At 41.1% G+C, this 27,214-nt stretch overlaps 8 protein-coding genes across 8 annotated transcripts; 6 read left to right on the top strand and 2 right to left on the bottom strand.

Moving 5' to 3' along the window:
* The first annotated feature begins 2,413 nt into the window (after nt 1–2,413).
* On the top strand, nt 2,414–3,219 carry LOC137580880 (probable basic-leucine zipper transcription factor Q). The gene is made up of 2 exons (XM_068295019.1): nt 2,414–2,968; nt 3,037–3,219. The coding sequence occupies exons 1-2, from the start codon at nt 2,414–2,416 to the stop codon at nt 3,217–3,219; spliced, it is 738 nt and encodes a 245-aa protein (XP_068151120.1).
* A 1,346-nt stretch (nt 3,220–4,565) lies between these two features.
* Nucleotides 4,566–5,371, top strand: LOC137580881 (probable basic-leucine zipper transcription factor Q). Its single transcript, XM_068295020.1, has 2 exons — nt 4,566–5,120; nt 5,189–5,371. The coding sequence occupies exons 1-2, from the start codon at nt 4,566–4,568 to the stop codon at nt 5,369–5,371; spliced, it is 738 nt and encodes a 245-aa protein (XP_068151121.1).
* A 1,346-nt stretch (nt 5,372–6,717) lies between these two features.
* Nucleotides 6,718–9,941, top strand: LOC137580882 (mediator of RNA polymerase II transcription subunit 15-like). Its single transcript, XM_068295021.1, has 4 exons — nt 6,718–7,272; nt 7,341–7,791; nt 9,285–9,449; nt 9,544–9,941. The coding sequence occupies exons 1-4, from the start codon at nt 6,718–6,720 to the stop codon at nt 9,939–9,941; spliced, it is 1,569 nt and encodes a 522-aa protein (XP_068151122.1).
* Nucleotides 9,942–16,615: 6,674 nt separating this feature from the next.
* On the top strand, nt 16,616–18,635 carry LOC137580723 (5'-3' exonuclease PLD3). The gene is made up of 2 exons (XM_068294837.1): nt 16,616–18,269; nt 18,334–18,635. Exons 1-2 carry the CDS (start codon nt 17,067–17,069, stop codon nt 18,604–18,606), a joined length of 1,476 nt encoding a protein of 491 aa, XP_068150938.1. The 5' UTR covers nt 16,616–17,066; the 3' UTR covers nt 18,607–18,635.
* Nucleotides 18,636–18,664: 29 nt separating this feature from the next.
* On the top strand, nt 18,665–19,272 carry LOC137580724 (NADH dehydrogenase [ubiquinone] 1 alpha subcomplex assembly factor 2). Its single transcript, XM_068294838.1, has one exon. The coding sequence runs from the start codon at nt 18,726–18,728 to the stop codon at nt 19,176–19,178; it is 453 nt and encodes a 150-aa protein (XP_068150939.1). The 5' UTR covers nt 18,665–18,725; the 3' UTR covers nt 19,179–19,272.
* Noc2 (Nucleolar complex protein 2) lies at nt 19,193–21,485 on the bottom strand. The gene is made up of 2 exons (XM_068294835.1): nt 20,609–21,485; nt 19,193–20,531 (listed from the first exon to the last, which is right to left on the bottom strand). Exons 1-2 carry the CDS (start codon nt 21,347–21,349, stop codon nt 19,266–19,268), a joined length of 2,007 nt encoding a protein of 668 aa, XP_068150936.1. The 5' UTR covers nt 21,350–21,485; the 3' UTR covers nt 19,193–19,265.
* A 501-nt stretch (nt 21,486–21,986) lies between these two features.
* On the top strand, nt 21,987–24,901 carry Nbr (exonuclease mut-7 homolog). Its single transcript, XM_068295056.1, has 3 exons — nt 21,987–22,943; nt 23,013–23,968; nt 24,125–24,901. Exons 1-3 carry the CDS (start codon nt 22,162–22,164, stop codon nt 24,286–24,288), a joined length of 1,902 nt encoding a protein of 633 aa, XP_068151157.1. The 5' UTR covers nt 21,987–22,161; the 3' UTR covers nt 24,289–24,901.
* A 339-nt stretch (nt 24,902–25,240) lies between these two features.
* On the bottom strand, nt 25,241–27,031 carry Pld3 (Phospholipase D family member 3). Its single transcript, XM_068295057.1, has 2 exons — nt 25,768–27,031; nt 25,241–25,704 (listed from the first exon to the last, which is right to left on the bottom strand). The coding sequence occupies exons 1-2, from the start codon at nt 26,959–26,961 to the stop codon at nt 25,444–25,446; spliced, it is 1,455 nt and encodes a 484-aa protein (XP_068151158.1). The 5' UTR covers nt 26,962–27,031; the 3' UTR covers nt 25,241–25,443.
* Nucleotides 27,032–27,214: the final 183 nt, after the last annotated feature.

The raw sequence follows: 27,214 nt of genomic DNA on the forward strand, positions 1-27,214 counted from the left end.
TCTGCCTATAAAAGCAGTAATATTTCTCCTAAATATCTACAATAATATATGGGGTATTTTCCTCCAGCATGGAAATCAGCCACTATAGTTATGATTTTAAAACCAAAAAAAAGCGCCTCTGAAGTTAAATCATACAGACCCATAAGTTTACTATCAGGCTTTTCTAAGATCTTTGAAACATTGCTCTCAAAACGATTCCTTGAGTGCTCAATTTTTCGCAAAGCAATTCCAAACCATCAGTTTGGCTTTCGAATAAATCACAGCACTGAACACCAACTCGCAAGGGTCACACAGTTCCTACAAAAATCACTTGATCAAAAAGAATACAGCTCCGCTGTATTTGTAGACATTACTGAAGCTTTCGATAAAGTGTGGCACCTAGGATTATTGAACAAGCTGGCCAAACTCCTGCCCTACTGTTTGTTCAAGATTCTTGAAAGCTACCTGCAAGAGAGATCGTTCACAGTCAGGGGCACAGATGACACAAATTCCAGAATTGGCAAAATCACTGCAGGAATACCCCAGGGCAGTGTTCTGGGCCCGCTTCTCTTCAATATTTATTCGTCTGACATGCCAATTCCTGACTATATCTTGGAACACGACTTCCTCATGGAATCAGGTGAAACCAAGAAGAACCCTGACATCCTTCTATCAACGTTTGCAGATGATACTATAATCGTATCTACTGATAAAAATGCCTATATGGCCATCAGGAAAACGCAAAAATACCTAAATGAATTCACCAAATGGTCAACTAAATGGTGCTTCACGATAAATAATGACAAAACGGTTCATGTCTTATACACAAAACGAAACATCTCCCCTGCTCTAAGATCTTACTTAATAATGAAGCAAGTAAGTCGACTCGTCGACTTGGGTATACCATACACCAGGCGAAACAAATATTTCAAATTTCGAAAACCAAATGTATGTCTATTAAATTGTTTTTACATGTTTCATAGTATGTGCTATCTCGCTCACTCTACGAACATACGAGCACTCTAGCGCCGCCACTAGCCAACGGCCAATTCTGGCCTTGTGGACTGCTTTGTAAAATACGTTCATACGCATATTTTGCATGTTTCTAGTCCGATTTCAATAAAATTCGGTAGTTTTGTAGAAATAGATAAGAATAATAAGTCTGCCGAATTTGAATGCGATAGTCAAAAATCTACAGGAGAAAATCGGTTTTTTCTTAAATATGGAGGCGGAAGTGGGCGTGGCAAAATATGAAAATAGATGTACCCTGCGCGCATACTAAGCCAGTGTACATACTAAATTTGGTGACTTTAGCTTTGTTAGTTTTTGAGAAAATCAGTTTTGTTTAATTTGCGGGGGCGGAAGTGGGCGTGGCAAAATTTTTAAATAGCCAATATCTGCGCGTCTATCAAGCTAATCTGCATACCAAATTTGATGTCTCTAGCTATTATACTTTTTAAGAAAAACAGTTTTATGTGATTCCTGGGGGCGTAAGGGGGCGTGGCAAAAAGTTTGAACAATCAGTTTTTGCGCGCTAACTAAACGGGTATACAAAATAAATTTGATGTCTCTAGCTGTTATACTTTTTAAGAAAAATAGTTTTATGTGATTCCTGGGGGCGTAAGGGGGCGTGGCCGAAATTCCAATTAACTCTGTACGCGTGCATAATACACGAGTATACATACCAAATTTGGTGGCTCTAGCTCTTATAGTCTCCGAGATCTGCGTGTTCATACGGACGGACGGACGGACGGACGGACGGACGGACGGACGGACGGACGGACAGACGGACATGGCTAGATCGACTCGGCTGTTCATCCTGATCAAGAATATATATACTTTATAGGGTCGGAGAAGCTTCCTTCTGCCTGTTACATACATTTTGGCGACTTTAATATACCATTTCACCCTATGGGTGTATGGTATAAAAATTGATGAAAAGCCTATAAAAAACGCGAACCAATATAAATATTTAGGAGTCACCATAGACAGCAAACTAACTATAAATAACCACATAACCCACCTATGCATTCAAGCTAAAGCTATCTTCCACCACCTAAAGTGGCTTGTTGGCGTAAAGAGCTCTCTCAGCACAAGATGCAAAGTCACAATCTTTAAGCAGATTATTGTTCCTGTCCTAACTTACGCTATTCCTATTTGGGGCAGCCTTATTTCGGAAACGTTATTTAAAAAAATCTGTGGAACATATAACAAACTCCTGAGGAAAATTACAAACTCGGATATATTCAGCACAAATGCCCATATTCGCGACAAATACAATGTAAAATCCATGGAACTTATATATGACTTGGCTTGCATAAGATTCGCTATCTCCACACTTGAACATCCAAACGTAGAAGTTAGGAATATTCTGGATAAACCCTTTACTCCTACAAGGCTCTCCTGGCCTAGATACTCCATCCAACTTGAGAAAATGATAGCATCCAGAAATACACCTCATCCTACTCAGCAGCTAAACCAACAACAATGTGCAGCACCAACGCAAAACTCTCTTACCACAAATAGTACCCACCAGCAACAACAAATTTCAACCACGTTTCCTTTAAGCACTGCAAACACACAACACCTACAGCATTTAGTGTTGCAGCAGCAGCACCAATCAGATGGCCAGCAGCAGCAGCCCACAGCACAGGCCTTTCGGCAACAGGCGCCAACCTCTGCTGACAATCAGCAGCAGCAATCTGAGACTCCAGTTTCTCAAATTGTAGCAAGCAGACAAGACCCGCAGCAAGGGATGGCGCAGCAGCAGCAGGAACTTGCTGGTCAGCAGCGCCAACCTGAAACACAAGCCTCTATGCTGCGGGCCTCATCTCCTACTGACACTCAACGACAGCAAACTACTCCAGCTCCTCAAAATGCAGCTAATATGCAACATCTACAACTATTGGTGGAGCTGAATCAGCATCAACTGGCTGACACCCAGTATCAGCCCGCAGCCAAGTCTCTCAGCCAATGGCCTCATCCCCGGGTGTCACTCAGCAGCAGCAACCTGCAACTTCAGCCCCACCAATGTCAGCAAATATTATATATTCTCAGCAAATAAACGAACAACAGCAGCATCAATCCGTTGGTCAGCAGCAGCAGCAGCCCATAGCACAGACCACTCAGCTACGGGCTTTATCTTATGCTGACACTCAGCAACAGAATCCTGCAACTCATGCCCCTCCAATCGGCGGAAATAGTCTATCTCTACAGACATTGGCGGAGCTGAACCATTAATAAAATTAACACAGAGCTAAAAACAAACTTAAAACCTAACGCATCAATGATGAACTGCAGTCAGGATGAGATGGAAACCCAGCTTCCCACAAACGACAGCCACTCCTCCACTGCTCATGGTAGCCAACAAAGTGAGAAGGTTCCGGACAGGCTTTTCTAAGGTCTTTGAAACATTGCTCTCAAAACGACTCCTTGAGTGCTCAATTTTTCGCAAAGCAATTCCAAACCATCAGTTTGGCTTTCGAATAAATCACAGCACTGAACACCAACTCGCAAGGGTCACACAGTTCCTACAAAAATCACTTGATCAAAAAGAATACAGCTCCGCTGTATTTGTAGACATTACTGAAGCTTTCGATAAAGTGTGGCACCTAGGATTATTGAACAAGCTGGCCAAACTCCTGCCCTACTGTTTGTTCAAGATTCTTGAAAGCTACCTGCAAGAGAGATCGTTCACAGTCAGGGGCACAGATGACACAAATTCCAGAATTGGCAAAATCACTGCAGGAATACCCCAGGGCAGTGTTCTGGGCCCGCTTCTCTTCAATATTTATTCGTCTGACATGCCAATTCCTGACTATATCTTGGAACACGACTTCCTCATGGAATCAGGTGAAACCAAGAAGAACCCTGACATCCTTCTATCAACGTTTGCAGATGATACTATAATCGTATCTACTGATAAAAATGCCTATATGGCCATCAGGAAAACGCAAAAATACCTAAATGAATTCACCAAATGGTCAACTAAATGGTGCTTCACGATAAATAATGACAAAACGGTTCATGTCTTATACACAAAACGAAACATCTCCCCTGCTCTAAGATCTTACTTAATAAAAATTGATGAAAAGCCTATAAAAAACGCGAACCAATATAAATATTTAGGAGTCACCATAGACAGCAAACTAACTATAAATAACCACATAACCCACCTATGCATTCAAGCTAAAGCTATCTTCCACCACCTAAAGTGGCTTGTTGGCGTAAAGAGCTCTCTCAGCACAAGATGCAAAGTCACAATCTTTAAGCAGATTATTGTTCCTGTCCTAACTTACGCTATTCCTATTTGGGGCAGCCTTATTTCGGAAACGTTATTTAAAAAAATCTGTGGAACATATAACAAACTCCTGAGGAAAATTACAAACTCGGATATATTCAGCACAAATGCCCATATTCGCGACAAATACAATGTAAAATCCATGGAACTTATATATGACTTGGCTTGCATAAGATTCGCTATCTCCACACTTGAACATCCAAACGTAGAAGTTAGGAATATTCTGGATAAACCCTTTACTCCTACAAGGCTCTCCTGGCCTAGATACTCCATCCAACTTGAGAAAATGATAGCATCCAGAAATACACCTCATCCTACTCAGCAGCTAAACCAACAACAATGTGCAGCACCAACGCAAAACTCTCTTACCACAAATAGTACCCACCAGCAACAACAAATTTCAACCACGTTTCCTTTAAGCACTGCAAACACACAACACCTACAGCATTTAGTGTTGCAGCAGCAGCACCAATCAGATGGCCAGCAGCAGCAGCCCACAGCACAGGCCTTTCGGCAACAGGCGCCAACCTCTGCTGACAATCAGCAGCAGCAATCTGAGACTCCAGTTTCTCAAATTGTAGCAAGCAGACAAGACCCGCAGCAAGGGATGGCGCAGCAGCAGCAGGAACTTGCTGGTCAGCAGCGCCAACCTGAAACACAAGCCTCTATGCTGCGGGCCTCATCTCCTACTGACACTCAACGACAGCAAACTACTCCAGCTCCTCAAAATGCAGCTAATATGCAACATCTACAACTATTGGTGGAGCTGAATCAGCATCAACTGGCTGACACCCAGTATCAGCCCGCAGCCAAGTCTCTCAGCCAATGGCCTCATCCCCGGGTGTCACTCAGCAGCAGCAACCTGCAACTTCAGCCCCACCAATGTCAGCAAATATTATATATTCTCAGCAAATAAACGAACAACAGCAGCATCAATCCGTTGGTCAGCAGCAGCAGCAGCCCATAGCACAGACCACTCAGCTACGGGCTTTATCTTATGCTGACACTCAGCAACAGAATCCTGCAACTCATGCCCCTCCAATCGGCGGAAATAGTCTATCTCTACAGACATTGGCGGAGCTGAACCATTAATAAAATTAACACAGAGCTAAAAACAAACTTAAAACCTAACGCATCAATGATGAACTGCAGTCAGGATGAGATGGAAACCCAGCTTCCCACAAACGACAGCCACTCCTCCACTGCTCATGGTAGCCAACAAAGTGAGAAGGTTCCGGACAGGCTTTTCTAAGGTCTTTGAAACATTGCTCTCAAAACGACTCCTTGAGTGCTCAATTTTTCGCAAAGCAATTCCAAACCATCAGTTTGGCTTTCGAATAAATCACAGCACTGAACACCAACTCGCAAGGGTCACACAGTTCCTACAAAAATCACTTGATCAAAAAGAATACAGCTCCGCTGTATTTGTAGACATTACTGAAGCTTTCGATAAAGTGTGGCACCTAGGATTATTGAACAAGCTGGCCAAACTCCTGCCCTACTGTTTGTTCAAGATTCTTGAAAGCTACCTGCAAGAGAGATCGTTCACAGTCAGGGGCACAGATGACACAAATTCCAGAATTGGCAAAATCACTGCAGGAATACCCCAGGGCAGTGTTCTGGGCCCGCTTCTCTTCAATATTTATTCGTCTGACATGCCAATTCCTGACTATATCTTGGAACACGACTTCCTCATGGAATCAGGTGAAACCAAGAAGAACCCTGACATCCTTCTATCAACGTTTGCAGATGATACTATAATCGTATCTACTGATAAAAATGCCTATATGGCCATCAGGAAAACGCAAAAATACCTAAATGAATTCACCAAATGGTCAACTAAATGGTGCTTCACGATAAATAATGACAAAACGGTTCATGTCTTATACACAAAACGAAACATCTCCCCTGCTCTAAGATCTTACTTAATAAAAATTGATGAAAAGCCTATAAAAAACGCGAACCAATATAAATATTTAGGAGTCACCATAGACAGCAAACTAACTATAAATAACCACATAACCCACCTATGCATTCAAGCTAAAGCTATCTTCCACCACCTAAAGTGGCTTGTTGGCGTAAAGAGCTCTCTCAGCACAAGATGCAAAGTCACAATCTTTAAGCAGATTATTGTTCCTGTCCTAACTTACGCTATTCCTATTTGGGGCAGCCTTATTTCGGAAACGTTATTTAAAAAAATCTGTGGAACATATAACAAACTCCTGAGGAAAATTACAAACTCGGATATATTCAGCACAAATGCCCATATTCGCGACAAATACAATGTAAAATCCATGGAACTTATATATGACTTGGCTTGCATAAGATCCGCTATCTCCACACTTGAACATCCAAACGTAGAAGTTAGGAATATTCTGGATAAACCCTTTACTCCTACAAGGCTCTCCTGGCCTAGATACTCCATCCAACTTGAGAAAATGATAGCATCCAGAAATACACCTCATCCTACTCAGCAGCTAAACCAACAACAATGTGCAGCACCAACGCAAAACTCTCTTACCACAAATAGTACCCACCAGCAACAACAAATTTCAACCACGTTTCCTTTAAGCACTGCAAACACACAACACCTACAGCATTTAGTGTTGCAGCAGCAGCACCAATCAGATGGCCAGCAGCAGCAGCCCACAGCACAGGCCTTTCGGCAACAGGCGCCAACCTCTGCTGACAATCAGCAGCAGCAATCTGAGACTCCAGTTTCTCAAATTGTAGCAAGCAGACAAGACCCGCAGCAAGGGATGGCGCAGCAGCAGCAGGAACTTGCTGGTCAGCAGCGCCAACCTGAAACACAAGCCTCTATGCTGCGGGCCTCATCTCCTACTGACACTCAACGACAGCAAACTACTCCAGCTCCTCAAAATGCAGCTAATATGCAACATCTACAACTATTGGTGGAGCTGAATCAGCATCAACTGGCTGACACCCAGTATCAGCCCGCAGCCAAGTCTCTCAGCCAATGGCCTCATCCCCGGGTGTCACTCAGCAGCAGCAACCTGCAACTTCAGCCCCACCAATGTCAGCAAATATTATATATTCTCAGCAAATAAACGAACAACAGCAGCATCAATCCGTTGGTCAGCAGCAGCAGCAGCCCATAGCACAGACCACTCAGCTACGGGCTTTATCTTATGCTGACACTCAGCAACAGAATCCTGCAACTCATGCCCCTCCAATCGGCGGAAATAGTCTATCTCTACAGACATTGGCGGAGCTGAACCAGCATCAACTGACTGGCCAGCAGGATCAGTCCGCAGCGCAAGCTCCTCAGCCACGGGCTTCACTTCCTGCTGACACTCAGCAGCAGCAATCTGACATTCCAGCTCCACCAATGATAACAAATACTCAACACTCACCGCAAATGGATACACAACAGCCTCAAATGTTCGGCCAACTGCACCAACCAGCAGCACAGGCTGCGCAGCTACGGGCTTCATCTCTCGTTGGCACACTACAGCAACAATCTCCAACTATTCATCCAGATCGGCATCCATGTGGGAGGCGACGGCACATTTTGATGGCGCACCATTTGCAAACACTTTATGGCAGCAGAAACTATAATAGACTTGGTTAAAGAAGTAAGTATATTTATATCTAAAGCACACATATATGTACACTAATTTGGTTTGCTTTGTTGTTGATGGCAATCCAATTAATGTTAAGGTGCGAAAACATTTCCTACAGAATAAGGGAAAAGTCCCCTTTGTTTGGGATTACAATCATTTCAATGAAGTAATGCTCAAACATGACGGGCACATGGATGACACATTGTGTCAGATATACTTCTGGCCGCTGGACATCGAAAACCTCGCAGCAATAGAGGTTTGCGATTTGGGTGTTCCAGCGGAACTATCGACGGGAGAAAGAGTCCCAATAGAAAGAGCAGCAATAGAGGTTTGCGATTTGGGTGTTCCAGCGGAACTATCGACGGGAGAAAGAGTCCCTAGGAGGAAGTTTGGATCCTTGGGCTACAACAGACACATTTCGTTATCAAATACAAAATTAGAGGGGTTTGGGAAAATAGTTAAGGCGCTTTTAGGGAATATTTTAATTTAGGAAAAATTAGAAATGTAAGTGATTATAATTTAGTATTAGATAGGGTATTAGAGTTAGTATTTTTGTTTGCATTTAAGAGTTATTGTTGTGAAACAAATAAAATAAAAAACACAATTCAAAAATGCAAACAAACAATAAATTCCAATTCCAATTTCGTTGGAAAGTTGAAATTGCAACTTGCGGCGTGAACCTGCAACCGTTATAGCTGCAAATTGAAACATCTTTAATTTTTGGCGCACAAACGAGAAGGTAAGTTATTTTGTGACTTCTTCACGTATTTATTCTTATTAATACACTGCTATATTTTTTTTTTTTCTAGATGTCGGAGAATAATAAACAAATTGTGCAACTCGCACTGGAGTCCAACCGCAATGTAAGTATTTAGTAAGCTTACATTGTAAACAGTGTAAAGTGTGATTTTTTGTGTGTTTTTAGACGGCAAGTGCCATTCAAGCCTTCCGTGGAATTTCAGAGTGTACCGCACAGTCTCTGAAGGTCCAGATTGTCCTTACCAGAGAAGCAATTAAGGGGTTACGCCACCCCTGGAAAAAAATAAATCACCGCCCAAAATGGCTTGTGGGCGCAATGAGTTCCCTTAGCACAAAATGTAAAGTTACAATATTCAAGCAAATTATTGCTCCCATTCTAACGTATGCCATTCCTGTGTGGGGCAGCCTCATCTCGGAAAACAACAGTTTAAGTAAGGGATATCCTGGAAAACCAGTTTGTTCCCTCAAGGCTCTCCTGGCCTAGGTACTCCTTTCAACTACAAAAAATGCTAGATGCCCGGAATCTACCTCATCTCACTCAACAGCCAAATCAGCAGCAGCATGCAGAAATAACACAGAACCGTCTATCCACAAATAGCACTCAGCAACAGCTAAATACAACCTTGTCTCCTCTAATTTCTGCTAATACACAACACTTGCAGCACCTAGCGGGGCGGCAGCTGCACCAGCAGCACCAAACTGCAGTACGTACCTCTCGGCCATAGACGTCATCTTCTACAGACTCACGATTACAGCAAACAGCAGCTTCAGTTCTTCAGAAAGCAGCAAGTACACACCATCCACAGCAAATGGCGATACAGCAACAGGTGGTCGACAAGCAGCTTCAGTCTGCAGCACAGGCCTCTTAGCAGCAGCCAACAACCTCTGCTGCCAGTTACCAACAAAAACCTGCAACTCCAGCTCCACAAATTGCTGCAAATGTCCAATATTCACAGCAATTTACGGCACAGCAACAGCACCAACTCGTTAATCGGCAGCGCCAGCCCGAAGCGCGGGGCACCCAGCCTCCAGGGCTAACTTCTTTTGACTCACAGCAGCGGCAGTCTGCATCTCCGGCTCTTCAGGTCGTGGAGGGCACGCGACATTCACGGCAAACGGATGCACAGCGGCATGAACTGACTGGCCAGCTGCATGGGAACACAACACAGGCCTCTCAGCTAAGGGCCTCACCCTCAGCCGACGCTCAGCAGCAGCTGTTTGCTATTCCAGCTTCGCAAACGTCTACATGTCCAATACTCGCAGCGGATTGTGGCGCGCCAGCAGCAGCAGCCACTTATTGGCCAGCAGCACCAGCCTAAAAATCCTCTAAAGTTTTAAGAATCTTTTACGCTTTACATCATATCGGTATTCGAATTAGTTCCGAAGTTACAGCCCTTAGAAGTGAGCGCGGCCGAGTCGATGATGACGCGGTACATTTTTTTCTTTGGTTTTTGGCTTTTACCACATATTCTTTACAGTTTGTTTGGATGTTATGAATTTTTTTAGCCAAAAATGTTCTCCGCAAAAAAGAGCTTTTTTTTCAATCAGCCGCCATTTTGCCAAAACAAATTTAAAAAAAAATCCTACGTGGGCGGATAGCCATAGCCTTCCTGAATACCAGGATTTTTTTTTTGATTTTTCAGGTGATGTCTAGCTGAGAAATTTGACACCCCACCTGCAAGGATTTAGAAATCATGGTGGCACTTGACGGCCCATATCTCCGCCATTTTGTTTTAAAAAAACCCATTGTTAACTCTAAGTAATTTTAATAATATATGTTTACCTATAAGCTAGATTTTAAGAAACTAACAAAATGTATTGTAAAGATCCCAGTAGGGATAGAAACAATAAAGTAGCCAGCAGCTTTGATCAGTTGCTTGGCGAAAGGCGGACCACCGAGTTGCCTAACAGAAAAAACACGACGAATAACTAAAACCTAGCCCTGACGAATAAAATAACCAAAATCTGTGATGAACAATTATAACAAATAGCCGCAACTGTGATATTAATGTTTTTTCTGTTTGTTAATAAACTCATAATTTGTGCTTTGTGAAGTCCTAAGTGTTACATGTAAACTTTTCGTGATTGTGAAAAAGCTGTTATTCTATGTGTACATAGGTCTCTTTTGCATATATACATAGGGGAGACAGCTAGCGTTACACACCCACACATACACGCACACAAGAGTGAACAAAAGAGAGGGGCAGACAATATGGCTGGCAAAACGGGATCGCCAGACGACAAGTGGCCCCCCCCTTATGCCCCTTGCCCGTACAAAAGCCCAAACGAAGAGAGAAGGAAAGGCGGGCTTCCTGTTGCTAGGCTAAAGCAACTCGAAGAAATTTTTTCGCCTATCCCGCATCGCCCCCCTCGTCGCTCCCGCTCACCTAGCTACACAAATGCGAGAGCAACAGAGGATGCGACTCTCATTATAAATGGAACCACCCAACAACAACAACAACAACTACCAATACGCCCAATAGACAGAGGGCTATACATGAAGAAGGAGCGGCCAATAGATTATGAGTCACCAGAGGAGTCTGATGGAACAGTGATTTCCATCAAATCAACACCCCGCAATAAAACGCATTGCGACTCCATGTCCCCAATGGTGACTGATAATGACAGCCCAACCCCCTCTAACAACCCTGATCAATCCAACAAAACTACACCGAATAAAATAAAACAATACTTAAAATCTATTGAGGCACACTTAACTACAACTAACAATGATAAAAGAAACAACAACAACAGCCTAAAAAATAGTGAAAACATTGAAACTCACATAATTAATCACAAACAAACAAATTATACTGCTACAACTGATCAAACTAGTGACAATAAAACTAACCACCTAGAACAACCACTAAAACAACAACAACAAACAAAACAGCAGCTACAAACAAAATGCGTGAAATGCGCTGGCCCACACGACACCAAGGAATGCCAGCACGCAAGGAATCCTAATCCGATATGCGTAAACTGCAAAGGAAATCACATTTCAAGTTATAAAGGATGTCCAGTCTACCAGCAAGAGCTGGCAAAATTAAAAAAGAACTCACCTGCTTTCACACACGCATATATGTATTTTATTTTTTTTTTTTTGTTTTGTTTTCTGTTCTTTTGTCTGTAGTACATACATATATTGTGTATTAATTATTTTTATTTATATTTATATTCGTCTTGAAGCTTCCACAGATTCGGTCCATTAACACTGTTCATTGTTGCGCCTTGCAACATGGAGGGCTACCGTTTGTAGTAATGCTTCCATTTTTTTGGCTATGTTTGCCAAAGGAGAGAGGAGGCGAAGGGAGGAGAAGGCGAACGGCGTATGTGAAAATGTTGTGGGGGGGATGACCAATACGAAAGCCAATTGATTGACGGCATAACGGGCAAGTTGGAGGAATTCCTCAGAAAGAGTGGCACTTTGGGCAATATGATTGCTTACGTTTGCGATGGATGCCCCGTAAACATGAAGTTTCGTAAGGAATATAAGGGTCCCCATTGTTTGGGACTACCAGCATTTTGCCAGGATCGCAATTAAAACGCACCACCACATTGACGACACCCTACATGCCATCTACTGCAGCACCTACACAACTCCCACGTACATGGCTGCAGTAGATGGGATGTTCACAAAACATGATATATGATTTGATATGATTTGAGTTACATAAAGATACTACTTGCGCGATTAAGTAGCTTTTATGAAAGGAACGGAATCAATCAGGACATATCAATTAAGGAATGTAACTATAATATGTTAGAAATGATTGGTCTGTTTCTCCGATACGCTGGCGAACAATATTTACGTATAATAAAGCCCAAAGCATTAACTATTAACCAAAGGAGACAGGGGCTTAAACAGTTGGCTTTTATTATATTTAAAAGTCATCCTGTTTTCAAATAGTAATAAGCCAACCCATTTTTTCCCTTTATTTTCCTTTTGTCCGTTTGTTTGTAAAATAAGATATGTAAATTTCATTTTCACATCCTGATTCGTTTTGTACTCACTTCCAAATTTTTTTTTTAAACATGGACCAAAATAATATTGTGAGTAATATAAATACTTATTATGAATAAGTATTCATTCGTACTTTTATTGTCTTTTACGGGGTTACCTGAAAGTTGCATAGCCTAGTGAGAACATGGCTAACAATGTGGCAACTGTACCCAATTTAGATTTGGCAAGTGTCAGATAGCTAAACTTTCATTTCCTTTCCACAGACAATTGCTGCTGGTTCTCCTTGAATACAAGACGTTTAAAGAAAAACATTTCAACATGAACGAAAACAGTCTGAACAGGATGGTAAGTAAAATAAAATATATATTAATTATCATAAATATACATATGTATGTATATCGCTAAAAATATATTTAATAAATTAAATTTCTAATTTTTCTTCCACAGTTTAAAGGAAGTAAACGCCGTTCATGATCGGCATCTTGAGAGGCAGCACATAATTGCAATGAAGATGCTTGAAGCATACTTACCTCTTATAATTAAGCTGAAATTTTTACCTATGTCTAGTTTTAAGAAAAATTTATATGTTATTAATTTTTAAAGGGTATTATGTCGCCCACATAGTTTTTAAGTAGGGAAATTGTAAAGATCTCAGTTGAGATAAACACAATAAAGTGGCCAGCAACTCAGTTGCTCGGCTATAGGCAAATGCTTCGGCTGCCAAACAGAAATATAAGCCCGCTCCAGTTCCTCCCATCCCCAGCATTCCAGATCCAATACTCTCACTATCACTTGGATATTAATTTTTAAAGGGTATTATGTCGCCCACATAGTTTTTAAGTAGGGAAATTGTAAAGATCTCAGTTGAGATAAACACAATAAAGTGGCCAGCAACTCAGTTGCTCGGCTATAGGCAAATGCCTCGGCTGACAAACAGAAATATAAGCCCGCTCCAGTTCCTCCCATCCCCAGCATTCCAGATCCAATACTCTCACTATCACTTGGATATTAAATTTTAAAGGGTATTATGTCGCCCACATAGTTTTTAAGTAGGGAAATTGTAAAGATCTCAGTTGAGATAAACACAATAAAGTGGCCAGCAACTCAGTTGCTCGGCTATAGGCAAATGCTTCGGCTGCCAAACAGAAATATAAGCCCGCTCCAGTTCCTCCCATCCCCAGCATTCCAGATCCAATACTCTCACTATCACTTGGATATTAAATTTTAAAGGGTATTATGTCGCCCACATAGTTTTTAAGTAGGGAAATTGTAAAGATCTCAGTTGAGATAAACACAATAAAGTGGCCAGCAACTCAGTTGCTCGGCTATAGGCAAATGCTTCGGCTGCCAAACAGAAATATAAGCCCGCTCCAGTTCCTCCCATCCCCAGCATTCCAGATCCAATACTCTCACTATCACTTGGATATTAATTTTTAAAGGGTATTATGTCGCCCACATAGTTTTTAAGTAGGGAAATTGTAAAGATCTCAGTTGAGATAAACACAATAAAGTGGCCAGCAACTCAGTTGCTCGGCTATAGGCAAATGCTTCGGCTGCCAAACAGAAATATAAGCCCGCTCCAGTTCCTCCCATCCCCAGCATTCCAGATCCAATACTCTCACTATCACTTGGATATTAAATTTTAAAGGGTATTATGTCGCCCACATAGTTTTTAAGTAGGGAAATTGTAAAGATCTCAGTTGAGATAAACACAATAAAGTGGCCAGCAACTCAGTTGCTCGGCTATAGGCAAATGCTTCGGCTGCCAAACAGAAATATAAGCCCGCTCCAGTTCCTGCCATCCCCAGCATTCCAGATCCAATACTCTCACTATCACTTGGATATTAATTTTTAAAAGGGTATTATGTCGCCCACATAGTTTTTAAGTAGGGAAATTGTAAAGATCTCAGTTGAGATAAACACAATAAAGTGGCCAGCAACTCAGTTGCTCGGCTATAGGCAAATGCTTCGGCTGCCAAACAGAAATATAAGCCCGCTCCAGTTCCTCCCATCCCCAGCATTCCAGATCCAATACCCTCACTATCACTTGGATATTTGGGCACATGCTTGACTCCTGCCTGCGTCTGGTTTGGCGCCTGTGGCATCGGCACATGACGCTTGGGATACGCATTGTATTCGCTTATGGGTGGTGGCGGACTCTTGGTGGACAGAATGGACTCAATAGAGTTTTGTGATTTGAGCGAAATAACATCCGCAGGCTGATTGCCTCTTGCACGAAGAGGATTAAGTGGGACTGCATTGGGATTAGTTTTGGGCAGTGGTGGTGGATGAAAAACATCGTACATTTGCTGTTTGCGTACAGGAAACTCGCCAGCCGCTGGCCCAGTGCTACCGATTGATCCAGTTCCCATTAACATGCCCGGTCCCGGACCTGTTCCAGTGACGACTTGTTGTTGGGCTTGCTGACTACTTGTCTTGGGCTGATAAAAATCACCGCTAGGGACTTTTCGAATATCGTCGCGAACATTCTCAAAGTCCTCCAAAAAGAGGTCCTGATTGAGGTTGATATATCTCAGTATTTTCTCATGTTGGTAGGCGGAAAGACACAGCGCTGCGTCATATGTGGCTCCCAACAGGCGAAGAAGAACCGATTGCACCACCTGCTCATGTGTGTGGTACTTCGCCTGCTGGGCCGCTACAAAGCCACATGCGACATATGCGGACACTTCAGGACCCGGCAGCAACAGCAAGTTACAAACCACAAAAAGCAATGCCCGGGCCATGTTGCGTTTGGGCCATTGCGGGAAGCATATGCAAACCTACAACTTTGGGAAACCAATGAGCTGCTTGATTTGCTGGGGCACATCCCGCGAAGGGGTGCCGATATGACCATAATACAAGAAATTATTGATGACCAACCCTCAAAAAAGAGAAAAATTGAAAAAAGCAAATCTCCTATTTTGGGAACATTCCCTAACCCAACCCCAATTTTGTAAATTTTTAGCCACTAAGTTAATTAACAATAAAAATACATAAAAAACGAAATGAGTAACGAAGAGAAAAAAACAAAACAAGCAAAATGAGCGCATATATGTATGTTATTTTTTCGTTTTGTTTTCTGTTCTTTTGTCCGTAGTACATATATTGTGTATTAATTATTTTTATTTATATTTATATTCGTCTTGAAGCTTCCACAGAGTCGGTCCATTAACACTGTTCATTGTTGCGCCTTGCAATAAGGAGGGCTACCGTTTGTAGTAATGCTTCCATTATTTTGGCCATGTTTGCCATAGCAAACGCTTTGTGGCTGGTTTTCTGTTGTGCCTGTGTTCGGCTTAAGTTTAAGCTTAAATTAATCTGTCACTCGACGGTTGCTTTCAAAAATTCACGTCTAATCTCTGCCACGGTCTCTTATAAAATAATTTTTTAATGTTCGGTCCGCATTCGTTGAACCATGATGAAATAAGTAAGCCGACAACTGACAGCTGACGACAAAGTCGAACGACAACCGAAGTTAGAGCAGAGCTGCTGCCTACGAGCCCACCGTGTACTTTATTCAGCTCCGTTGCTTGACAATGCTTCGCCCTCTGCCGCTGCTAGCAACGCTTACCGACTCTCTCTCTCTCTGTCACCTCATTCTGCTTTGCGATCAGACTCGAGAGCGACATACTCTGCCAGCGTTTGGCGACTCTTCTCAGCCAATCGGAGTTCCGGGCGACGCTTGTACCGTTACCGACATTCGTGTTGTGACCAGCGAATCATCGATGTTTGCTACTATCGATGTTTTGTAAAACTTAAGAAAACAAAAATCACTTAATGTTTTGTGTCATAGGTCATAGGTAACAGAGTTTAAATAGTTACAGTTACAATAAAAAATAAAATATAAAAATATCAAAGAAGCTAACATAGGCAATGACGAAGCGAATATACCCTTAAAGTTGTTGGCAATAATAGGTTAAATGTTTTAAACTCTTTCTGTTTCAGAGCAATTCAAGCTCTTATACCCGCCTTTTCCCTTTATCTTGCAAACTCGATCTTATTAAAATTTTAATCATTTTACATGCAAAACTATGTCATTAGTAAAGATTGTAAAACCGATTCCTTCACCGATTTTTCGAATAGCACTTGGTGTTCAAAATAGGGGCGAATTCAAGTCCGATATAGTGGCAAGTCCAGAATAGCGGGCAAGGATTTACAGGATAATACAAACATACAATTACATACATACATAAGTTAAAACATATTTCGCTATTAAGGCATTGGCTTAGTTTTGAATCAAATATATTGAACTTGTATCTTTTAATTTTTTATAGAGTAATCTTGCTCTCACCTACATACATACATATATAAATATATGTGTATGTATTAATAAGAAATTTAAGACCCTTATAAATCACCCCCTAAGGTCATTCCTTTTTTGGGGGTTTGTTTGGGCACAACAACTGTGAGAATAATAAATTAATGGCAGCGTTTGGGGGTAAATGAATGGAAACACACAGCAGTTGGATTTGATACAGCCATGTCGCAGCGTCAGGGCGAGATTCCCATCGATTATCAGCCGGTGTCAAGGACAGCTGAAGACCATGGACATTCCTCATGTTGTAGACGTCCAAATTGCTTGATTAAAGCCAGGGAGATGGAAGAGGGACACGGTCTATGCTGTTGCACTCATGGCTACATGATACCTATATTTATCCTATTTGTCCTGGTTGTGATTATTCTTCTGTTGCCTTGGGATACCTTTCATAGACGCGAGGAGCAGGCAAATCACGCTGTGGTCACACCGTTACCATGCCAATTGCAATTGGTAGAAAGCTTACCCATGGGCCTGAATTTTTCGGACGATAGTCCAAGTTTTCTGAACACTTTCCAAGCATTTCAGTGGCTGATAAACAGTGCCAAAATAAGTCTGGACATCGCTGCTCCCCATTGGACATTGCGGGGCGTAGACATTAATGATAGCAGCACTCAGCAAGGAGAACATCTCTTCCAACGACTTTTAGCCAACGGAGATACTGGCAAACCAAAGATACGCCTTAGGATTGCCCTGAATAGTAATCAAGAAAGTTCTTGGTATGCAGACGCTCGAATACTGGCTAACTATGGAGCTGCCGATGTAGTCGCTGTGAACCAAATGAATTCCAAACTCTGGATAGCCGACAACCAGCATTTCTATATTGGTAGCTCAGGTATGGATTTTCGGTCATTCACCCAGGTTAAAGAATTGGGGGTTTTGGCCAAAAACTGCCCGCATTTAACACGTGATGTGGTCAAAATCTTTAAGGAATATTGGCATGTGGGGAGCGGCAATAAGATTCCCAATTTCTGGCCCTGGACCTATGATTCCCATTTTAATCGCAAGCATCCCATTTTGCTAAATGTGAGTAATAAATACATCATGAAAGCTTTTGTAGGCACATCGCCGCCATCACTAACTGCCACAGGACGAAACCAAGAACTGGAGGCCATACTTAACACTATAGACTTGGCCTCTTCTTACATATACATAGCTCTTAGGGATTATTTGCCATTACTAAGATTGGAAAATAGCACTAAATATTGGCCAGATATAGATAACTCTTTGAGAAAGGCGGCTGTGGAGCGAAAGGTTACGATAAAATTGCTAATCTCATGGTGGAAGCATTCGGAACCAAGTGAGGAACACTTCTTAAGGTCTCTTCAAGATCTCAATCAATTGGATGAAAATGTCGATATACAAATTGTAAGAAAAAAATTGTCTGATTTGGCTTAACTCAACTTAAATTCAAATTCTGATTCCTTTATAGCGTCGTTTTGTTGTGCCGTCAAATGAGGGAGAAGATCGTATTCCCTACGCGCGATTCAATTATAATTCCTATATGGTCACTGAGAATCAAGCCTATATTGGGTCATCCACCTGGTCGGGAGAGTATTTTATTCAGTCGACAGGTGTGGGTCTTTTCCTAATGGATAACTTGGATAATATTAATGGAAGTTTGCGAATGGATTTATTAAATGTGTTTCAAAGAGATTGGTCTAGCTCATATGCATTAGCCTTAAAACCGCATTTGCAAATTTGAATTTAATTGAACATTTTCTAACACTGCCCGCCCGCCTTAGACAAACAGCTGATAATGTCATAACAAAAATCAATTCCAACCTTTAAGTCATTTTGAAGTTTATATTTATTTAAAATAAAATGGCACAAAAGCCAACTCGTGATATTCTCGGTATCATTTGGCAAAATTTCTGGAAATCCCTGCGGCCGCGCCAATTTCGTGGCAACTATATAGGCGAAGATTATTTTGGCAATAAATACTATGAGATACCAGCAAATCCTTCAATTGGGAAGCGCAAAGCCTCTCGATGGTTCGAGCCGTCCGACAAGGAGGCCTTCGATCAGGAGCTGACTGCCGAATGGGAGGCCTGGCTACGTGGGCGGCGTGAGGAACCGCCCACACGCGAAGAACTGGTAAAAAATTTACAAATAATGGACATGAAAAAACGAAATGCTGCTGAACTGGAGGCAACCTACGCAAAGGCCAAGGATGACAAAGCTTTACCAAAACAAGTGGAGGGTCAAACAGTTGGAACATACCCCAAGTACAAGGAGTATGAATTTATACCTGGCAAGGAACCCCCAGAGAAATGAAAGCCTACCACAAATAATCAGTAAAAATGTTTTTTCATTTGTAGATTACATTGATAAGTTTAACAATTACATAGGTTAATTCTACCACTACCAATCGTTCAAATCCAAGTCCTTGACTATATCTACGGCTGCTCCAGATGCATCGTAATCATCGCCGTCATCTACAACGGGAGTTGTATCAGAAACTGATGCCTTAGACTTTTTCGGTTTCTTTGTTTTTGATTTCTTAAGTTTGGGCTCTTGTACTCCTTCTGTCTCGTCATATTCTTCAGCATTATAGGGTATATCTAGTTCCTCCTCAGAGTCCGAAGGGAACAGCTCTATTTCTCCTTGCTCATTTCGCACAGGAACTCCTGTCTTTGCCAAAGGACGTTTCATCAATGGCAAATCATAGTCTGCATTGATTTCATCTGTTTGAGCTGCTTGACGTCGCTTCTTTGTTTCATGCGTCTTTAGCCAGCTAGCGTAGTATATATCTAAGGGAGTCCGTTTAACTCTCAGTTGCTGTTCCCAGGCAGATATTGCCTTGGCATCCTTCAGATCCAAATTAAGGCCACTCTTACTACGCTGTTGCTCTATAAAGCGTCCGGTCTCCTGAATTTTATCAACCAACTGTTTCAGTTTTCTAGCATAATTGGCATTGCGACATTCCTTAAGATATGCTTTGATAGCCATAATGGCGGGCACAACTAAGTCACTAAAGGCCAGAGACACAGACTCATGGGCTAAATATTCTAGGAGCAAGGCACACACCTGCTCGATCACCTCATCTCGAAAACCATTCTCTGCCAGCTGGGATTTATTTAACCTTAGCAGGCAGGTAAATTGTAGCGGTTTCATGGACACAGAAGTATGCTTGCGGTTAAAGGTATTGCTGCGGAGGACCTCCACAATTAATGGTAGAACTGGTATATACGTTTGCGTCTCTTTGGCCAGGTTAATAAGCGCCGCTAGACAATGGAAGCGCAATGGGAAATATTGCGCTGTGGGTATTAGGCGTATGACTCCCATAGTTATGGTTACCAAAGGATAAACTAATGGCTGTAATTGCGGCCTATTTGTGGTAGCTCCTAACAGATCAGCCCATATACGCAATGAATTAATAAATTGCCAATTATACACGGCCTGGAAACTGTCCTTTTTCTTTAGGATCACAGCATTTCTCAGATGAATGGCCAACTGGCGGATGTAGAGGAAAGCATGCTGATAAGTCACATTTAGATCTAAGGCAAACATCTCAACCAGAGAGCGACGCATAAAATTAATGCCCGGCAAAGTGTTGGGCGAGACGAATTTCGAGTTGCGGACATAGGCTAGATACATGGCTTTTAGTACATGATTCAGCATAGTAGCCTAAATAAAGGAAAATAAAATAATTTGTAATAATCTTTATATTAAAGGGAAAATTAAAAAAAAAAAAAAAGACTCACCTGTTGTTTCCTGGTAATCTTCAATATGCAAAGAAATGCCAAAACTCGTACTGTCTCCTCTCCAGTAGCCCATAGAACGATTAAACGCTTCAATATGGTCTTGCCCAGCGACGAGAACGGAGCAACCATCCCAGCCATTTGATGTAAATGTTTGAGCAGAACATTTAATATATTGGAACTAGATATCTGCTCCACAAGACGTATCAAATCCGTCAGATAATAGCGCAAACAGCCTCGCACTTTAACCCATTTTTTGTGCTTGTGCAGTGGCAGCGAACTTTGCGGTTTTACTCCCAGGACTCGCAGAATTGCTGGCTGAAGATGAAGTACACATAGTTGGATAACGCCGTTAAAAGCGGCTGCTCCCGAAACCTTGTACGCAGTTGCATTTGGGTCATCTGCTCCATCGGATGAAATGCTGGCCAGAGCCGAATTAAAGGCTTGTATTACTTTGCGTACAATATCAATGGAGACATTCGGTTGGGCTAATTGCTGTGACCATTGATGGAGAAGATTTAATGTAATCTTTTGGGGGCCATTGGCATTGTCATCATCCTGGTCTGCATCATCCTCAAAATCACTTTCATCACTGGCAACAGCTAGATCTTGGCTTGGCCTGTGGAATTTCTCATCGTCTTCATCTGCTTCGCTTTCATTCTCGGACACTTTCGCATCAGAATTCACATTTTTATCGCCATCGTCCCTTTCATCATCGTCGTCATCGTCATCGTCACTATCCATCAAATTAAAATCAAGCAATTTCTTGTCATTTTTCTTGAGAAAATCATAGAATTCGGGATCTATATCCTTAAGGTTTTCCAAATCCTTTTTGTCTATCCCATGTTTTTTCGATTTGGCCTCTTTTTTTGGCTTTACTTTGCCTGATTTTCCGATTTTAGTTGCCACCAAGGTGTGTTCCTTTTTCTTCTTTTTCACCAAGTTTCCACTCGCATTGTCGTCTGCAGCTATTGCTGCAACTTTTTTCTTCTTAATGCCATCTTTTTTAGGCGTGGGCTTGCTTAAAATTTTTCCCTTTTTTCGATGCCAACTTCATTTTCAACATTCAAAACACAAATGCACGTGTGCGGTGTTTAAAGTGTTGCCATGCTGGTGGAATAGTGCCACCCAGTGACGGAATATTTAGTGTTGGAAATTTTAGAAATCACTAACACTCTATGTGAACAAAATATCCAGCATCAGATTTTCATTCAGAAGCATCCACATCTACGGTTTGTTTTAATTTGTTGCAATGAAATATTAATTTTGCTTGTTTTTATCTCTTTTTTAAATTTAAGGTTGTTTATTCGTTACACTTAATTCATTTTTGAAGTTTAGGTTACGTTCCCGAATGGAAAGTCCATCCCAATTTTTTCGTATTCTCCCTAGTGTTCAACAACGTCAAATTCCTTACATTGAGGAATAAAAGAAACAAAAATTTAATTTTTATATTTTTTGAAGTTCTTATTTATCAAATTTTAACATTAAGTTGGATTGGTGCAATATCGCAACCATTTATATCCTTTGTGAAGCTCTTGAGGCCGTGTTGAAACAATATGGCTAAGAAGGCCAGCCATAGATGTGTGTTAAACGCCATCCCTGCTGGCTATGAGTCGGATGAACAGGAACTTGAGTTTTATTTGTCAGAGTTGAAGATCAAACGACTGAAGGATATAACCCATCAGGCCGGAATCGATGGTCTCGATTTCGATGCCACTCTCGATGGGGAGATACTTTCCTTTTTTAATACATTTCGAGAGAAATGGAATATGTACAGCAAGACAAAGTCGCCGTTTTTGGTTCAGGATCTAAATAAAGCACTAATTGCAGAGAAGGAGCCTCTACTGATGGCCCTAAAGATCTTTGCCAATTGTCCGGATTCCAGTAATGTGAAGCCTAAGAGTTTATCACACTTTGTGCTGGACACAGCGTGTAAACTGCAGGAGGAATTGCCACATCTCAGCGAGCAATGTGATCGCAACACTAGTATGATAGCATTTAATTTTATAAAAACGACAACGGGTCTTCTCTCCCTTAATCAGTCCGTAATAAAGGCGTATCGATTGTATGAGATTAGGGATTTACTCTTGCCCAAACTAAAGGAAATGCTCGCAAATGGGCACTGCAAGGAGGTGACACAATGGGCTATAAATTTGAATATAACCCATGAGTTTGATATGATGGAAATTGCATTTCCACTATTAGCTCAGGAGAAGCTACCACTAGCTGAAGAGTACCTGGACCACGCAACAAATCAACGTTTGCCATTTGTTAAATTTCTCGATTCGCTTCTGCACAAGGATAAATCGGTGATCGATCTGTGTGAGCCACACTTGGGGTAAGTTGATCTCAGTCTTCAGTCCTCTTGAAAATGGATTTTCAATATTAACAGTATTTCATCCTGCAGTCGATATAAGAACATGAAGATCTGTCATAATGTGCTAAGCTACCGGCCAGTGGCCAAAGTAGTTGCTCGTCTGGCCAAGAAATATGGCTACGATGATGCTGTCATTCCAAATTATAAATTCACAAAAACCTGCAGCCACTTACATTACCTGTACCGAGAGTACGAAAAATCGCGCATCAATTTGGCCAGCTTTCGAGAACTGATCACTGTACATGCCCAGGATTATCCGCTTCAAGTGGACTTTGTGTCTTATGTGGCCAATGCAAACGCCTACAATGAGGCATTGCATTGGGTTAATGTTTTTAAAATTAAGCCTCACGATTGTCCATTTGAAATTAAATCCATCGCTAAAAAGCAGGACGAGAAGGAGGATATGGAACCGGAAGAGGAGCAACCTTCCATGTACCTGACTATGGATTTGCCGGATGATTGCTTGATCACTGTGGACACGGCGCAGCAATTCGAAACAATGATGGAACACTTGCAGCAGCAACATATCATCTATCTAGATTCCGAATGGATGCAAAATGTTTGCCTAGCAAGTCAGCTTTGTTTGCTGCAAATTGCCACTTCCAAACAGGTCTATTTAATTGATTGTTTGGCCCACGAGTCTATCCTCACAGAACACTGGCGTTTATTGGGCGCAAATATTTTTAATAATGCAAATATATTAAAAGTTGGGTTCTCAATGACTTGCGATTTAGATATGCTTCAGCGCTCCCTGCCTCTTCAATTGCGTCTTCATACAGCCCATCATTACCTTGATTTGCGCACTGTGTGGCTGGAATTGAAAAAGCAAAAATACGGCGTCGAGCTACCTTACGGCAATATAAATAAAGTTGGTGAAGCTCTCACCGATCTCACACTTTTATGCCTGGGCAAGAAACTCAATAAATCCAATCAGTGCTCCAATTGGGCTAATCGTCCGCTTAGACGTGAACAGATACTTTATGCCGGTGAGTTAAACCGATTTTGTTAATGAAATGCCTCTTCACATTGTTTCAATAATTACTGACGAATCTTACACAGCTATGTTTAAAAGTTGATTGCATTTACTACATTTATTGCATTATTGTAATGGAACTAATTCTTTATATTTTTTATTTTTGTAGCCATTGATGCTCGTTGCCTGATGCTCGTTTACAATATTTTGATTGATCGTGTACCCTTTATTAATAGCATTATTGAAAAGAGCGTTGCGAGCAATAATTTTATCAGACGTGGTGGTGGAGGAGGCGGCGGCGGTGGCGGAAACTTTGGTAACCTTCCCAAATAACACAATTGTTTAAACATGATTGAGTGTTTCATTAAATCCAATCCTAAGCATACAGCTAAAGTTGCAACGTATTTAAATTAAAACATGAAAAATAAAGTCAAAGGACAAGCTTTTTATACCCCTTGCAACCTGCACAATAAGTGAAGGCCACCAGTTAGAAGTCAAACATACTTTTCGTTTGAACTGTACGACTATGTCGTAGAATCTCTGGATTTTCAACATATACATATGCATACATGTATTTGTAAGTTGGATTTGATTCTCTAACTCAGATTTTGAGATTTTCATTTTGTTTCCAAGATCACAACGAATTTAGTCTAAATCGACTAGGCACGTCTTAGAATTAGCTGATTATCATATGTTGCGATTAGATCTTCAGAACGTAAACTAGCAAGGTATGGAAACTGCGGCACAGCCGTAATAACAGCTGTTGGCCAGCTAGCTTTAGAATTAAGGATGTATAGACCCAAGCTGTTGATATATATAAAAAAGTATGAATATAGTATATATGAATTTTTATGCTACTATGTAATATTATACATTTTTGTTGAAAATAATTATGCTTTTAGTCAAAATTAAAAAGCAAATTATACTTTGTTCTTCCAGAGTTGAATTACAAACAATTTTATTTTTCCTTTTTTTATATTTTCTGGCAAATAAATCAAAAGCTGTATGAAATATGATAAAAAATACAATACAATATGAACTATAACCATGTATTTAAAATCTATTCATAAATCAACGACTATAAAATCAATCATTCAGGTTCTTTGAAAAAAAAGGTTTGCGTTGGGTACGATTCTAAAACATATCCGCTGGTAATGACAAAGCGTTTTGTTTTCGCGAATTTTCTTGTTTTAATTTTGGCACAGTTTTAATGCGAATTTAAGATTTTCGGACAATTTTAATATCGAAGACAATCGAGAGACACTTAATAATTAATCAGTAGATGTATGTTCAAAAAAGTTAATATTTTTATTTGAAAAAATTTATCCAGTAAATCATATGCATACATACATATGTATAGCGTGGTCATAATTATTTTCTATTACAAAAATTGATCAATACAAAATATATAAAAACTTTTGGAGATCCATGTAAATGAAATGAAAAAGATGGAAAGAAATAGAAAGTGATAATAAAATTCCTGGTGCCTTATTTAAATTCATGAGCATATGGACTATTCCAATCGCGATCGAAAACCGATTGCAAATCTTGTCGAATATTCTGACCACTTTCCGTGTCATGTGTCTCCCTTAGGGTCAGACCGATGCCAGCAGTGTTAGTAAAATAGTCGCCAGACCAATTCGAAGTCCCTATATATGCAGCTCGATCTGTAACCATATACTTGTTGTGATTGACACGTGTAAAGGGCAGGGATTCTTGATCCGGATCAACGGGCACAATGAAGCGGCGCTAGATGAAAAGAAAAAAATTGATTAGCCATTCGTCGGTTCATTTGATTTCGCAAACACCTACAACTTCGATTCTAATATTTTCCTTCGGCGCAGTGAGTTGTTGTAATGAGCGTAGATAATTGTCCTCAGAGGGATTCGAATGCTTCCACCAGGAGATAAGCAGTCTCACCGTCACGCCCCTATCAACAGCTGCCCGACGAATAGCATCATCAATGTAGGGCCAGTAGTGTTTACTTTTCTCGTAAATAATTAAAGGATAATAATCCATGACAGCAATATCTACAAACAACACGGCTCTGTCTATGACATCAATTATAGCATCCAAGTCATTGGTCCTTTTTCGGGGTGCTAGAGAAGGCGGTGCGCCTGATATGAATCCTTCCATTGAAATAGTTCCATTCAATTGTAGATTTAGGGGATTTTCGAGAGTGTAATCGGTCCCAAATACTCGTTCATCCCAAGAAGGTAAACTGTCTGGCTGTTTAGAACCCAAAACCCAGTAAGCCTTAAATATTTTACCCACATCCTCTGCTAATCTTGGACAATCTTGAACGAGTATACCCATCTCTTTGACCTGTGTGAGGGCACGCCAATCCATGTTGGCACTACCCAGATACAAATGTTGACCGTCCACGATCCATAGCTTTGTATGCAGAACGCCACCATCAAAGTACTTGGGCATGTTTATGGAAACAACATCCGCAGCCCCGTTGCTGGCCAGGTATTTTGTGTCCATATTCGGTGATACACTCGAAGGCTCACTTTGGGCAATGCGGATTTTCAGTCTCTTTGTAATATCACTACTATCGCCGTTGGCCAACAAACTATTAAAGATCTCCTCCCCCTGTTTAGTGCTGCTATGATTAGTGCCTGTATCTTCACCTCTTAACGTCCAGTAGAATGACGCAATGTCTATGGTGTTTTTTGCATTGTTCAATAGTTGCGTCCATGCTGCAAATGTAGACATAAATTTTGGACTGTTTTCGGTATAGTTTAGGCCAACTGGTATTGTTTCAACAAGTTGAATTTCGCAACTGTGAAATTCGTTAACTGACGATTGGTAGCCATGGTGGTTCTTCCGCTCATGGTTTCGTCGTGGCGGCGTGGGAGATTGAAAAAGTGAGGCTCCCAGAAAAAGCAATAGAAAGACCGATAAACAAACCATTTGTAGTGCATGTGCAGTCTTGGCTCTTTGTCGGTCTCCATTCTCTTCCTGATCCTCCTCGGCATTGCTCAGATGCTTATAAGGCAGCATTTTGGCAAAAGAAAACGAATTTTTCTTTATTCTATCCTGTTAAGTTATTGATGGTGTTCACCGCTAAACGATCGTGTCACGATTAGAGATGGGCAACAATTTGCACAGTTCAAAACTTCTTTACTCTTGGCTAAATGTACATAAATACGCAATTGTACGAATGAAATCATTTCTAATCAATTATATAATGCGTTTATCTATAAATCACATACCGATTTAGGAACAATGAGATAATTATTGAAATTATACATTT

This window comes from Drosophila tropicalis, unplaced genomic scaffold (genome assembly GCF_018151085.1).
Source record: "Drosophila tropicalis isolate 14030-0801.00 unplaced genomic scaffold, ASM1815108v1 contig_845, whole genome shotgun sequence".
In the NCBI taxonomy this organism is placed as follows: domain Eukaryota; kingdom Metazoa; phylum Arthropoda; class Insecta; order Diptera; family Drosophilidae; genus Drosophila; species Drosophila tropicalis.